Source organism: Scyliorhinus canicula, chromosome 13, assembly GCF_902713615.1.
Source record: "Scyliorhinus canicula chromosome 13, sScyCan1.1, whole genome shotgun sequence".
NCBI classification, from domain to species: Eukaryota; Metazoa; Chordata; class Chondrichthyes; order Carcharhiniformes; family Scyliorhinidae; genus Scyliorhinus; species Scyliorhinus canicula.
In genome coordinates, this window is record NC_052158.1 from 140,819,745 (window position 1) to 140,833,056 (window position 13,312).

A 13,312-nucleotide genomic window follows, 5' to 3' on the forward strand; every position below is an offset into this window, starting at 1 on the left:
TGTCTAGGTTAATAATTATTGTTCAAGTGAAACTGACTAATCTTGTGGTGTGCATCATTTATGTTATGGTCTACCCAACAGCGCCCACGACAAATAGATCCAATTTAACTACCACAAGCTCAGCATGTCCTTGCAGCTCCCAAAAAACAGTCGAGTGCCTGCTAGCAGGAGTAGAAGTAAAGGCATAGGTTCAGGTTATTTCTCCAACTTCTCCAAACAAGAAATGGCACGAGATGTACAGAACAATTGAAATGTTTGTATTTACTTACTCTCCACTCCAGTTGTCTTTGAGATCCCGCAAAGGACTTCAAAAAGCACTAACGGTCAGTGATGGAAACAGTATCGACTTTCCCCTCACAAGGATGGCCGAGTTTAGTGTTATTTCTTAAAATTCGAAACACAATGAATGCCTACAATGAATGTACTATTCCCTTTCCCTATGCCGCTGCCTGGCACCAAAGCAATTGAATTGAAAAGCTAGCTTTAAAAAAGCTCGCTTTGGACTGGCAAGGGTCCAATTGGTACCTTAGACCAATTTCAAGTTCATATTTGCATTTTGAGCAGAGAGGCAATTAACCAGAACAAGTATCCACACTATCACACACTTTATATAGATCAGATGTTCATTGCAAACTAAATATATAACATCTGAACGGTCCCTAACATATGGAGCTGCTGTTTTTACCAATGTTTCATAAATAGCATAATCTACATTGCAAACCCACCAACTGTTTTCCCAATTCCCTCATCTTTAGTAGGTACTTACACCAATCCCTTGGGATCAACTAACTTCAAACTTCCAACAGATAGATTTGGCAGAATATCCAACAGGCAGATTAAAAAGCAATTGCCTTCAGTATTGAAAGTGATATATTTTTATGCCGTGCTTACACCAAAATAGCAGACTAACTTAAATCAGAAGATTCTCTGGATTCCCGGTTTAAAAAACATTTTTTGTAGTCTGCTATATATAAGCTGCGGTAACAGTTACGTATTGCAATTTTAATTATAATTTCTGACTCCTGGTTCCCGAGTGACTTGCTTGGCTATTTCAGAGGGTAGTTAAGAGCCAAGCATGTTAGCCAGGAGTCATTTATAGGTCAGAAAGCATAAGGGTGGAAGGTACACTTCAGCAATGGACATTAACTAATCAGTTTAATGACAATCTAACAGCTTTATAATTTGTAGATTAATTGGGAACAGAAAAGTATTTAAATGGAGAGAGATTACAGAACATTAGACCATAAGACATAGGAGCGGAATTAGGCCACTCAGCCCATTGAGGCTGCTCCGCCATTCAATCATGGCTGATTTTTTCTCATCCCCATTCTCCTGCCTTCTCCCAATAACCCCTGATCCCCTTATTAATCAAGATAAGGGCTGGACAATACAGGGAGACCTGGATGCCCGTGCAGATGAAACACAAGTTATCCTGTAATTAGGAATTCAAATTAAACGTTGACATTTATTGCAAAGGGCAAAAAAGTCAGATGCCTTCCTAAACTGTACAAGGGGTGGGTGAGACTGCACCAACAGCGGTGCTTACAGTTTTGGCTTTCTTATTTAAGGAGAGATATACCTGCATGCGAAGATGTTTAGAGAAGATTCACTAGGTTGATTCCAAGATGAAGGGGTTGCCTAATGGCTAAATGTTCAGCAGGTTGGGCTTAAACTCACTGGAGCTTAGCAGGTGAAGGTGATCTTACTGAAACATGTGCTTTTCTGAAAAGTTTTGACATGGTAGATATCGAGAGGATGTTTCCCTGATGGGCAAAATATTGGAGCACTCAAAATATATTTTCAGTTTGCTTAATAGCTGGGAACTGCTTTGCCATAAAATAGATAGTAAAATCTGTTTTAGCCCAAGTTGGAGTAATTTAAATGATTTTCCGCCCAGTCATACCACTACCTTCACCTGTCCTATAATGAATATCACACAGGGTATGCTCTTCTTGAGGTCGCTAAAGCGCATGTTGCTGTACATTGGTCCCTCTGCACCAAAACTAAGAAAAGTGTAAAACCAATCAAAAACTCACATCCAGTGTTGACAGATCCAGTAAATCTTCATTGCAAACTGTACAGCCAGTTTCAGAAGTCCAGGCATCAGGAATATAGTTACCAAGATAGTTCAGCAGGTGCTAAGGAAAAGAAACACATTGAAATAGAAGCATCAACACATTAAAACATTGAAAAGAATCAATATACCAGAACAAAAGGAAACACAAACCATTCAATATGCCCCATTAAAATTTAGTCTATTTAATAAATGGGTACGCTGGCACTGAAACCATTTGATTCTGCATTTTACACACAATTATTAACTTTAGTATTTGTATCCAAGCAAAACTGATTAATCCGTATTTAGGCCATTTAGTTGACCCCCTAAGCTAAACCTTGTCCATGTGCGAGCATTTATCTTCAGTTGCGGGCTGTACTACCATTTGTGGCGTCAGGCCTGAAAGGGAAGAGGAGGAGAAGGAATCTAGATTCCCAGGTGCTGACCGCTACTTAGTGAATCCTGCCTTTTTGCGGATGCCAGGCAAAGAGAGGATCGTTTTGCTAATTGTACCGAGGCCCTTCTTCTCCAATGTCGTAAAGCCTGCCAGCACTTCACGTCTGGGTTAATGTTTGAAGAATGGGTGAAGAGTACAAGTGGCTGCTACCACTCGTGGAATTAAAAAGGAGCCCATCTCAAGACCAAAGAAAAGGAGAAAACATTCTTAAAAAACACAGGCTAGTTCTTAAATTGATCTTGGTTACATGAGTATCAACATTATTTATAGTATTAGAACATAAGGATGCATATAACCAGTAAAGAGACCATTGTCTGAAATTTACAAGGTTTTCTCGGATTAGAATGAAGATTCTAGTAAGCAATCTCTGATAAACAGGATAAAAGGCTAAGAATGGTCAATTAGGTTGTTTTGTTGGAAGCTCTGCTGAGATTAAAATAGGAAATCGACAGAACCCTGTGAAAGCTCAAGAGCCTGGGTGAATAAGCATGCAAGTGTCTAAACTGAAAACATGAAAGGAAACAGCCCTAAATCGCGATACTTTAAGTGATAAAAATCAGGACCAACACCACCGGCTGATCGGGAATCCCTGGATTGTGTACTTCCGCTTCCATTCAAACAGGACATGAATTAATCTGACAGAAATATTATCACAAACAGGGAGGGCAGGCACTTATAATGAAATTGTGAGATGCAGGCTTGCATCCGCTATTCTCCAATGTCAGACATGAAATACTGGTTTGCTCCCTAGCATGTGGAAAAGGAAACGCGCAAATACAGGAGTAGATGGTGAGTTCATCTTGTTATTCTCCCACACCTCCTAGGGGGTCTGGGTGCCACAGGCAGGGACTTTGGCAATCCTTTGCTGATCGCCTGGGGAGTAGCTTGTGAAAATAAAGTACAGGAAGAAGCAAGCAGATAGGCCAGGCCAGACACTCCACTCTCGATATTTAACAGTAAACTTCCATACTTTGGTCTGTCTATTGCCGTGGATTAGCACAGGCAATGTGTCGAATATGATATTCCTGGTTCTGACCCGTGTAGGTTCAAAGTGCAACTCTACTTCATCTGCAAAGAAAGGAGATTTTTTTTTTTTTAAAAGGTGTGAGAAAAAAGATAGTTTTATTTGAAGTTGAATACATTTTCAATACATAATCAGGAAAGTCATGATGGTTAAATGACCATGAAGGCTGCTGGAACAAAGGACCAACAGTAGGCCTTTTGGGCCCTTGATCTTGTTCTTCTTTGGATATGATGTGGAGATGCCGGCGTTGGACTGGGGTGAGCACAGTAAGAAGTCTTACAACACCAGGTTAAAGTCCGACATGTTTGTTTCAAACACTAGCTTTCGGAGCACTGCGCCTTGCTCAAGTGAATTCTCATTCACCTGAGGAAGGAGCAGTGTTCCGAAAGCTGGTGTTTGAAACAAACATGTTGGACTTTAACCTGGTGTTGTAAGACTTCTTTGGATAGACACAGAAGGAAATTCAGTGGTCACTCCGCCTGTACTGGCTTTCTGAGGAGCCAGCAATCAATCCCACACCCCTGCCATTCACTCCACAGCCTTCAAGCATTTCCTCTTTCTGTAGAGATCCAATTCCCTTTTGAAACTTACTACTGAAATTGCTGCCACCAGACGTTCCTGAAATGCATTCAAGATCACCATAATTCGCTCAGCCTTTTGGATTACTGATCCAGTAACAAAACCATTACATTACACATTATTCAGGTATTCTCATAAAAATACCCACCTGGTTTACTCATTGGACAATACCAGCACTTTAAAAATCCTGGTGATACTAGATTGGCAGAATATGTAACAACCTAAGAATTTTTTCAGACTTATCATCCAGAAACCAGTGTCACTTGGTTTATATGGACTGTGTACTTACTGAGAACATTAGAGTATAAGATTCCTTTTGTCATTTCTTATAAATCGGTGTTTATCTGTAAGGTATTATTGGGATGAAGGAGTAGTGTTTAACAATTAATCTTTTTATGTTTAATAAATGCTTTATCCTTTTGCTAAAAGTTAATTAGCCTGTGACTCTGGCTATCAATGCCGCTACACAAAAAATAAAAGTTACAGACGGTTGAGCCAGGGTTTCATCCCGGGATCTGACCGTCTGGTAATAAAATTAGCTGTGATCAGGACGGCAGGATTGGATAGTGGTTAACACTGTTGCTTCACAGGGCCACGGTCCCAGGTTCAATTCCCAGCTTGGGTCACTGTCTGTACGGAGTCTGCACATTCTCCCCGTGTCTGCGTGGGTTTCCTCCGGGTGCTCCGGTTTTCTCCCACAAGTCCTGAAAGACGTGCTGCTAGGTGAATTGAACATTCTGAGTTTCCCCTCAGTGTACCCCAACAGGTGCCGGAATGTGGCGACTAGGGGCTTTTCACAGTAACTTCATTACAGTGTTAATGTAAGCCTACTCATGACGATAAAGATTATTATATCATATCAGTTATACTTCTTTTACCACGAGGAGTAATCATAATCAAAGTCAACTCAGTTTGAGTAGAGATTGAGCCCAGAAATAAATCCATGACAAATTTACACAGAGGTCGCTCAAGTTAAAAAGAGCCAAATAAAAAATATCAACTTTTAAGTTTAAAAAAATCATTACAGAATCAATTAAAAGGGAAATTAATGCACTTTTTAAATGTATTCTTTCATGGGATGTGGATATTATAGCATTTATTGAACATCCCTGATTGCCTCAAGATCCTTGTTGAACCGCTGCAGTGCATGGTTAATTATTGCCAATTTCAAAATGTAGTTTATTAAAACAAGCTACAAATCACTTTAGTAACTTCACCTGATTACTGAGCACATAAAATATACTGTTGAGGTTTACTTGTTAAATATAAATTTGCAGAGAAACATAACAGGAATTTACTAGCTGAGCAATATTTGCGGCTCATAAACATGCAGCACTGATACTTAAGCAGAAGATCAGAGCTTACCGGCAGCTCCATTCAAGTTTTGGAAAATGTTGCTTTTGTGATCCAAAGTTATGTTGAGAGAAAGCTAGAAGAATATAAAGGCAGAAAAAGATTAATCCCAAAAGGGCAGCATGTGCTATAAGAATTCTGACAAATGCTTCCTAGTGTCTGGGAAGGCACCTGGAAAAACAACCAACTATTACAGAACTATCATTAACGCTAAACAGTTCGGTAATTTGTAACTTGAAGCTCTCTTCATCTTGCCCTCATGATTTACTTACTCGCTTCAAAGCATCCACATAAACTTTGGTGTAGAATAGCTGATCATCATCATTATCTTGCAGTTGCCATTTCTCGACAATGCGATTTATGGAAGAAGCATATCCAATGATACCTGAAAAAAATAGTACAATGACTGTCGGACAAAGTCATTCACAAAAATGCAGCAGTCGGAAAATAAAAAGATTTCTTCCAATAATCAAAAAAAGAAAGGTCTATAAACTTTGATCGAAAAAGCAGAGTCGACATAAGGAAAAATGGGAGAATACCATTTTATTGGCCGACTTTCAAAATTGTATTCAGACCATTTTGGACTGTTGTAGTTTGGTGTTTAAAGAGACTGATTAGGTAGACTTAGGTAGACTTTTGTGATAGTTTGTGATATAGAGCGGAGACACAGTGAGTGTGCTGAATTCCTGGTGGAAAGTTTGAATAGAAAGCTGCCTCAGAATGTACTCAGAAGCTGTCTGTTTAAAAAGTTGAGTACCCTCTCATTTGTGTTCATTTTTTGGGGTGACACCAGTATTCCCAGCTAGAAAAGAGACGATTGGGTAATTTCTTCACAAATCATGCCTGAACATCACCCTGTTCAAAGTGACTGGGCTCAATTTTACACTCATTTGCAACCATCCTTCACTCACTGTGTATTGTTGGAGAAATTACCCCGCTTTTATCGGGAGATGTTGCTACATTTTCTGCTGTAATCCGCAGATACTCTTTTCAAATAGACACTGTAGACTGTTGTAGTGTGCTATTTGGCTGGATTTTCCAGCCATGTCCGCCGTGGAACCGGGAATTGCCTCCTGAAGTCAACGGACCTTTGGTTGGTCTGCCAAATTTGCCATGCCGTCAGTTAAGGAGCGGGAAGTGTTTGTTAATTAATAGACTTTGCTTGCTGTTGCATACAGGGTTTGCTGTGAATCCTGCTCCAAGTCCTTCCCCACCTTCAACTCAATGGCTGACACAGGGCCGCAATTAGACACTGCAGTTTTGTTGGTGGGGTCTAGCTCCCAGATGGTTTAGTGCAGGCATTTTAAAAGTGGGGGTCGCGACCTGCAGGTGGGTCGCGGGCGGGTGTCAGGAGGGTTGCGGAGCCATCCATCGCGGCGTTCCCAATCGCTGGAATTCAGGCTACAGCAGTCGGCTTTTAAAATGCCGGCTGTGAGGGGCTTTAAAAATGATGGCTGCGCTGCGCAGGCGTGCCCGCTCGTCAATGCACATGCCCTGGAGCCCAGAGAGAAACATCGCCTCCTCCAAATGGCAGTGCGTTGACCCAGGAGAAATTTTTTTTCAAAATTCAATTCAGTCTTCTTGCATCTATCTTGAATACGCTCAATGGCTGAGCCTGCAGAACTATCTTGGATAATGAATTTTAGAGATTAAAAAGATTCACAATACTTTGAGTTAAATAATTCCTCCTTTTCTATGTCCAAAATCGTTGCATTGTAATTTGCAGACTTTATCCCCAGGCTGTAAACCACCATCTGAGGAAAAATTACATTCTGTATCTGCTCTGTAGAGTCCTGAGAGAATAATGCCTGTTTCAATTTGATCGTTTCTCATTCTTCGCAACTAGACTATAGAATATAAACCAGGCTCACCTTTTACATTAGAGGCAAGACAAAATGGTGGGTTGTGAAGGTTGGCCGGCGTGGGCCGCAAAGGTCGGCCGGCGTGGGCCGCAAAGGTCGGCCGGCGTGGGCCGCAAAGGTCGGCCGGCGTGGGCCGCAAAGGTCGGCCGGCGTGGGCCGCAAAGGTCGGCCGGCGTGGGCCGCAAAGGTCGGCCGGCGTGGGCCGCAAAGGTCGGCCGGCGTGGGTCACAAAGGTCGGCCGGCGTGGGTCGCAATGGTCGGCCGGCGTGGGTCGCAAAGGTCGGCCGGCATGGGTCGCAAAGGTCGGCCGGCGTGGGCCGCAAAGGTCGGCCGGCGTGGGCCGCAAAGGACTGCTGGCGTGGGTCACAAAGGACGGCCGGCGTGGGTCACAAAGGATGGCCGGTTGGTAAAAATGGGTCCCGAGCAAAAAAGTTTGAAAAACACTTGTTTAGGGATAAATGTAACTTGTGCAGTTACTCAGCTATGTAAACCGGAAGATGCCATGTTCAAAATTAGTATCTGCTATGTTAGCTGATCTCAGCAAGCACAACATTTGGGACATTGCAGTCGCATTTAGATGTCAAATTTTCTTGGGTAGTGATGTGTTGGGCAGGCTGGGTCTATGAAGACTGCACTTGATGCAGTGTAGCGAGAGACAGACCTCCAACACTTGATAAGATGCAACACAATTTTATTTAACGTCTAAAGTATTATACATGTTCAACTGTGGGTTGACACTATGTTGACTTGACTAGAGACCTGATACTAGCCTAACCAGACTTACCAGCTACCACATGATGTTTGCACTGACTAGCTCACGAACTCGGACTGTCTCAGAGGCTAGGTCCCGAGAAAGCGGGAAAACTGGTGCCCTCTGGCTTTATAGTGGTAGTGTCCTGTCTGGTGATTGGCTGCTCTGTTCTGTGTGCTTACTGGTCATCCTGTGTGTCAATCACTGCCTGTCTGCACTCCATTATATACATAGATGTATATTATGATAGGTAGTAGCACTTTTGTCATTTCACCAGGCAGCTTTCTATTCAAACTTTTCACCAGGAACTCGGCACACTCACTGTGTCTCCGCTCTTTATCACAAACCGTCACAAAAGTCTACCTAATCAGCAAAGGGTCTCCTTACACAGCAAACTACAACAGTCCAAAATGGTCTGAGTTTCTACAAAATACAGCAAACACAATTGATGTCTGAAACTGCAGCAACATCTCCGATAAAAACAGGGCAATATCTCAAAAAAAAGATGCCGTGAGTGGGGGGGGGGTAACATTTGCGTAAAATAGATTCTCGTCACTTGGAGCAGTGCTGTGGTTTATGAAGAAACTACTCAATCATTTTTATTCTGGTTGGCAATCCAGCAGTAGGGGTGCTTCATGCAACTTCTAGTTGATATGGTCCATTCAACACACACACACACACGCACATGCACACTGTACTGATCAGACAGTAGCTGCAGTGTTTTGCTCTGAAATATCAACACGTATTGAGTACTGTTAACAATTAGCTGTATTGCTGCAGGCAATGCACGCTATCAGCTGTTTGCCGCATTGACAGAGGCAGGCTGTAAATATTCCTGTCTGAATGGGAAATGAAGCCTGCTGGTTTTCAGCTTTTCAAATGCTTGGTGATCATATCTATGAGGGGCAAATTTTGATCAAGATATGAAAAATGTTAGATTAATAAATGCCAGCATTTTATCGCTTTGTACTTACTGAAATCACTGCACCACTAGAAATCAAAACAATCTGTTTTGGTTAAGTATAATGAGGCTGTATCATTCTGTGACTGGAGTTGCTCTAGCTGGACCATGGGATTTAACCTATAGTTGTTTTGAAAATTGCTGACATCACCTTAAGATCTGAAATGTCTGCAGTCACTTTTCTCCAAGTTTTTTGTGAGGTGATGGTGAGTGAAGGCTCAAACTAAAGCTTTGGAATCATGCCAAAGATCTGAGGTACTGCACAGTCGAGCAGCTGGATTAAATCATTTGAAAGGAACATGAAGAATTCACAGCATCTTATGCGGTAATATTAATTCCAAGTAAGGCATCAAATACTGCTCAAAATCTCTTTGGCTTATTTTAGAATTAGAAGTCTGTTTCTCAGGCTTGAATCCTCTTTTGCTCGACAGTTTTCAGATATCCCTGTAGAGATTGCAATTCTCCCAAACAATATCTAAGTTAATTTGCGGTGGGTTTTTCAGGGAGTTTCTCGCCGGCGAGTTCCTCACCGCTATTCAATAACACTGAATCACTTTTTTGGACCCTGAGGAATTTCTCACTGGTTCAGCCCGCACCTTAGAATATTTTTTAGCACTGGGGAGCTGACTCAGATATCAGGCCGCCATTTTGAAAGGGTGCCCCGATCTCTAACTGAGCTTGTAGATCCCCCACATCCCCCACCCATGGCAATGACACCTCCCCCACACACATGGATACTACCCCACACCCCAGAGTGAGGACACCCTGCAATAGGGTCCCCGGGGCCCCCTCTTCAGGCCTCCCCAAGCCCCGTTACAGAGTCCCCTCCCGTCACCCTTCCAACCTCCTGGAAACCCTAATTACCCGGCCTGCACACCCCCACCCGTCAAACCACTCCATTCACCCTCCTTTCATGGGCATGGCCCCCCTCGGGCCCTGACCTTTGGCAGTGCCACCATGGCACCCAGGCATCCTTGCACTGGCACCCAGACAGTGCTCCAGCCAGCTTGGCAGTGCCACCTGGGCACTGACCCTGATCACCCAGGGGTCGCCGATAGCCCTGGAGACCCCACTGGTTCCTGTTCTGCTTGGTCCACATATGTGTGGACCGGTGCTGAATGGCACCTGGCTGCAGCCTTCCTGGGGAGGCCAGAGAATCGAGGGAGGCCAGTGTATCCCCGGTGAGAAGGTCTTAAGTATGTTTAAGGTTACGATTCCAATGTTTCGCAGGACTTTGGTTACTCCCGCGAGGAGCGGAGGCTGCCTGGAGACCCGTGACGGGGCTATCCCTGGATTCTCCAGCCACATTGTGGTCTTGCTTGAGCGAACGCGGCAAGAGAATCGCGCCCACAAAGTCACAATAATGCCGCTTATTTTCAGCATGGGGTTGTGCCTTTCCAAGTTCTCATTTTGATGTGGAATTATTTCAAGTGCACACTGCAACCTACAAGGCAATGTGTACAGTAAATATGGCTACCTTTCTAATGATAGCTCGGAACAGAGATACAGACATCCATCCAAAACAGAAATATTATTAGAGACATGAAATTATTAAGTGGATCCCATATTCCTTTAGCTGTACCCAATTAAAATAATGAGTACCATAATTTAAAAGGCACAGTTATGTTAGCGCTGATGGTAGCAGGAAGTTATAAAACACCAGACTAAATATATAATAGTGTAGGCGTCATGTTCCTGGACGAACAGTCCACAATACTGGAGTTCAAATCCCACCACGGCACTATATTTAGTTTTAAAAGGAAGGAAGTATCAAACTGGTGACAGTAAAAGTAACCGTGAAGCTGTCAGATTGTTATAAAAACTAACATATACAAACTACTGCAGATGCTGGAAAACTAATATAGAAGGAGAAAATGCTGGACACACCCAGCAGCTGTGGAGAGAGAAACAGAGTTAAAGTTTCGACTCCGTATGACTCGGTGAAAACTGTTTGATCCGCTGATTGTCCTTTAGGGAGAAGCTTCGTCTTTTGACCTACAGCCGAGTTCATGCCCCACACCAGCGCGGTTTACTCCTAATTCCCCTGTATCATGGCCGAGAAAATAACTCTTCTGTATAAAAATACAGACTGCAGTAGTTTGAAAATAAGTTTTCATTCATGGGATGTGGGTATCAGTATTTGTACAGTCAGCATTTGTCGCCTGCCGTTGAACTGAGTGGCTTGTTTGGCCATTTTAGGTGGTGGCTGAGTCAACCACTTTGTTGTGCGGGTCTGCACACAGTCAGACGGGGTCATGATGGCAGATTTCCTTCCCCAATGCACATTAGGGGCTGGTTTAGCACAGTGGGCTAAATAGCTGGCTTACAATGCAGAACAATGCCAGCAGCGCGGTTTCAATTCCCGTTCCGGCCTCCCGGAATGTGGTGGCTCGGGGCTTTTCACAGTAACTTCATTGAAGCCTACTTGTGACAATAAGCGATCATTGTTATTATTATAGCGAGCCAGATGGATTTTTACAACAATCAATAGTTTTGTGGTCACCATTACTGAGGACAGCTTTCAATTTCAGATTTGACTCAGCCAATTTAAATTCCACCAGCTGCCATGATGGGATTTGAACCCATGCCACCAGCTCATTAGCCTAGGAGTCTGGATTACTATTGGCATTACAACTATGCCACCATCCTCCACCTTCCCCACCGCTGACAGAATTCCATGGCATCAGGAAGGCGATGGGCATTCTGTCTCCCCACTGCCGATCCCTCCCCCCAACCTTCTAGAACCCCCAACCCTCCAGCACCCCCTGCCTCCCACCATGTTCCTGAGGGCTCCATTAAATTCTACCCCATGCATTAAAGATTTTGTTACTAAGCGTGGAGTGCAATCTTGTCAGCAGGCCTACGGTAAACATGTTTTCTCTGATAAAGGACCTGATGATAGTCAACCAGGTGCCTGATGGTTTAGATGTTAATCAGGTTAATTAGATTTATAGTAAAAACACTGTTGGAAGAGTTTGTGAGGGCAATATAATGATGGACCCCAACAGGTCAATATAACCGTCGTAACAGAATGTTTAGAAGGGACGCAGAGGAGTTAAGTGCATATTTTTGGCTCCATGTTGTTATTCTGATTTAATTTTCATTTATCTTTAATGCACTACGATTTAGTTGTACGAAGCATGGATGCCAAGATCAAAAGTCGGAATAGTATAGTGAGTGAGACCGTGTGTTGTACTCATAGTGAAATCATTACTGGGACCTCCCTAATCGACGATAATGGATTGTGAGGTATGAGCTCAATGAAGTTCCATTTACATTTTTTTATTCTTCCACGGGTGTGGACATTGCTGGTTAGGACAATATTTATTGCCAATTCCTAATTGCCCATGAGGAAGTGGGGCTGGGCCACCTTCTTGAATAACTGCAGTTCATGTGGAGAGCAGGAGCACGCTCAGTGTTGTTACGGAGTTCCAGGATTTTGACTCAACAAAGTGAAGGAACACCGATATAATTCCAGGTCAGGATGGTGTGTGGCTAGGTGGGGAACTTGTAGGTGGCCATGTTCCCATGCATCTGCTGCCCTTGTCCGTTGAGGTGATAAAACGTTACATGTTTGGAAGATGCTATTGAAGGAGCTTTAGTAAGTTGCTACAGTGCAGCTTGTACATGCCATTATGCATCAGTGGTGAAGCAAGTGAATGTTTAAGCTGGTGGATGGGTGCCAATTATGTGATTGTGGTGGTTTGAGGTCAATCATCTCAGCTCCAGGGCAGTACTGCAGGAGTTCCTCAGGGTAGAGTCCTGGGCCCAACTATCTTTAACTGCTTCATCAATGACCTACCTTCCTTCCATCATAAGGTCAGAAGTGGTGATGTTCGCTGATGATTGGACAATGTTCAACACCATTCATGACTCCTTAAGTACAGATGCAGTCTATGTCCAAATGCAGCAAAACTTGGACAATATCCAGACTTGGGCAGAAAAGTGGCAAGTAACATTTGAATCACACAAATTTCAGGCAATTACCCTATTCAACAAGAGACAATCTAACCATCGCCTTTGACCTCCAATGGTATTACCAATACTGAAACCCCACTACTAACATCCTGAGGTTTACGATTGACCAGAAACTGAACAAAAATAGCCAATAAATACCGTGGCTACAAGAGCAAGTCAGAGGTTAAGAATCCTGCGGCAATTAACTCACCTCATGGTTTCCGATATGCACCATGGAGTAAGTGGTCACACACAAGGCAGCTCCTGCCCAAGGTTACAGAAAAGAGCTATTTTTAAAAATCAATACAGGGT

General features: G+C 43.2%; 1 protein-coding gene across 2 annotated transcripts in view; it reads right to left on the reverse strand.

Moving 5' to 3' along the window:
• plod2 (procollagen-lysine, 2-oxoglutarate 5-dioxygenase 2) overlaps positions 1–13,312 on the reverse strand; it is a 169,556-nt gene that overhangs the window by 58,288 nt on the left and 97,956 nt on the right. For both annotated transcript variants that reach the window (XM_038815300.1, XM_038815301.1), the window contains exons 5-8: positions 5,742–5,854; positions 5,482–5,545; positions 3,484–3,581; positions 2,037–2,138 (exon numbers count right to left, since the gene is read on the reverse strand). In XM_038815300.1, the coding sequence (XP_038671228.1) occupies positions 2,037–2,138; positions 3,484–3,581; positions 5,482–5,545; positions 5,742–5,854 (377 nt within the window). The remainder of the gene's footprint in view (positions 1–2,036; positions 2,139–3,483; positions 3,582–5,481; positions 5,546–5,741; positions 5,855–13,312) is intronic.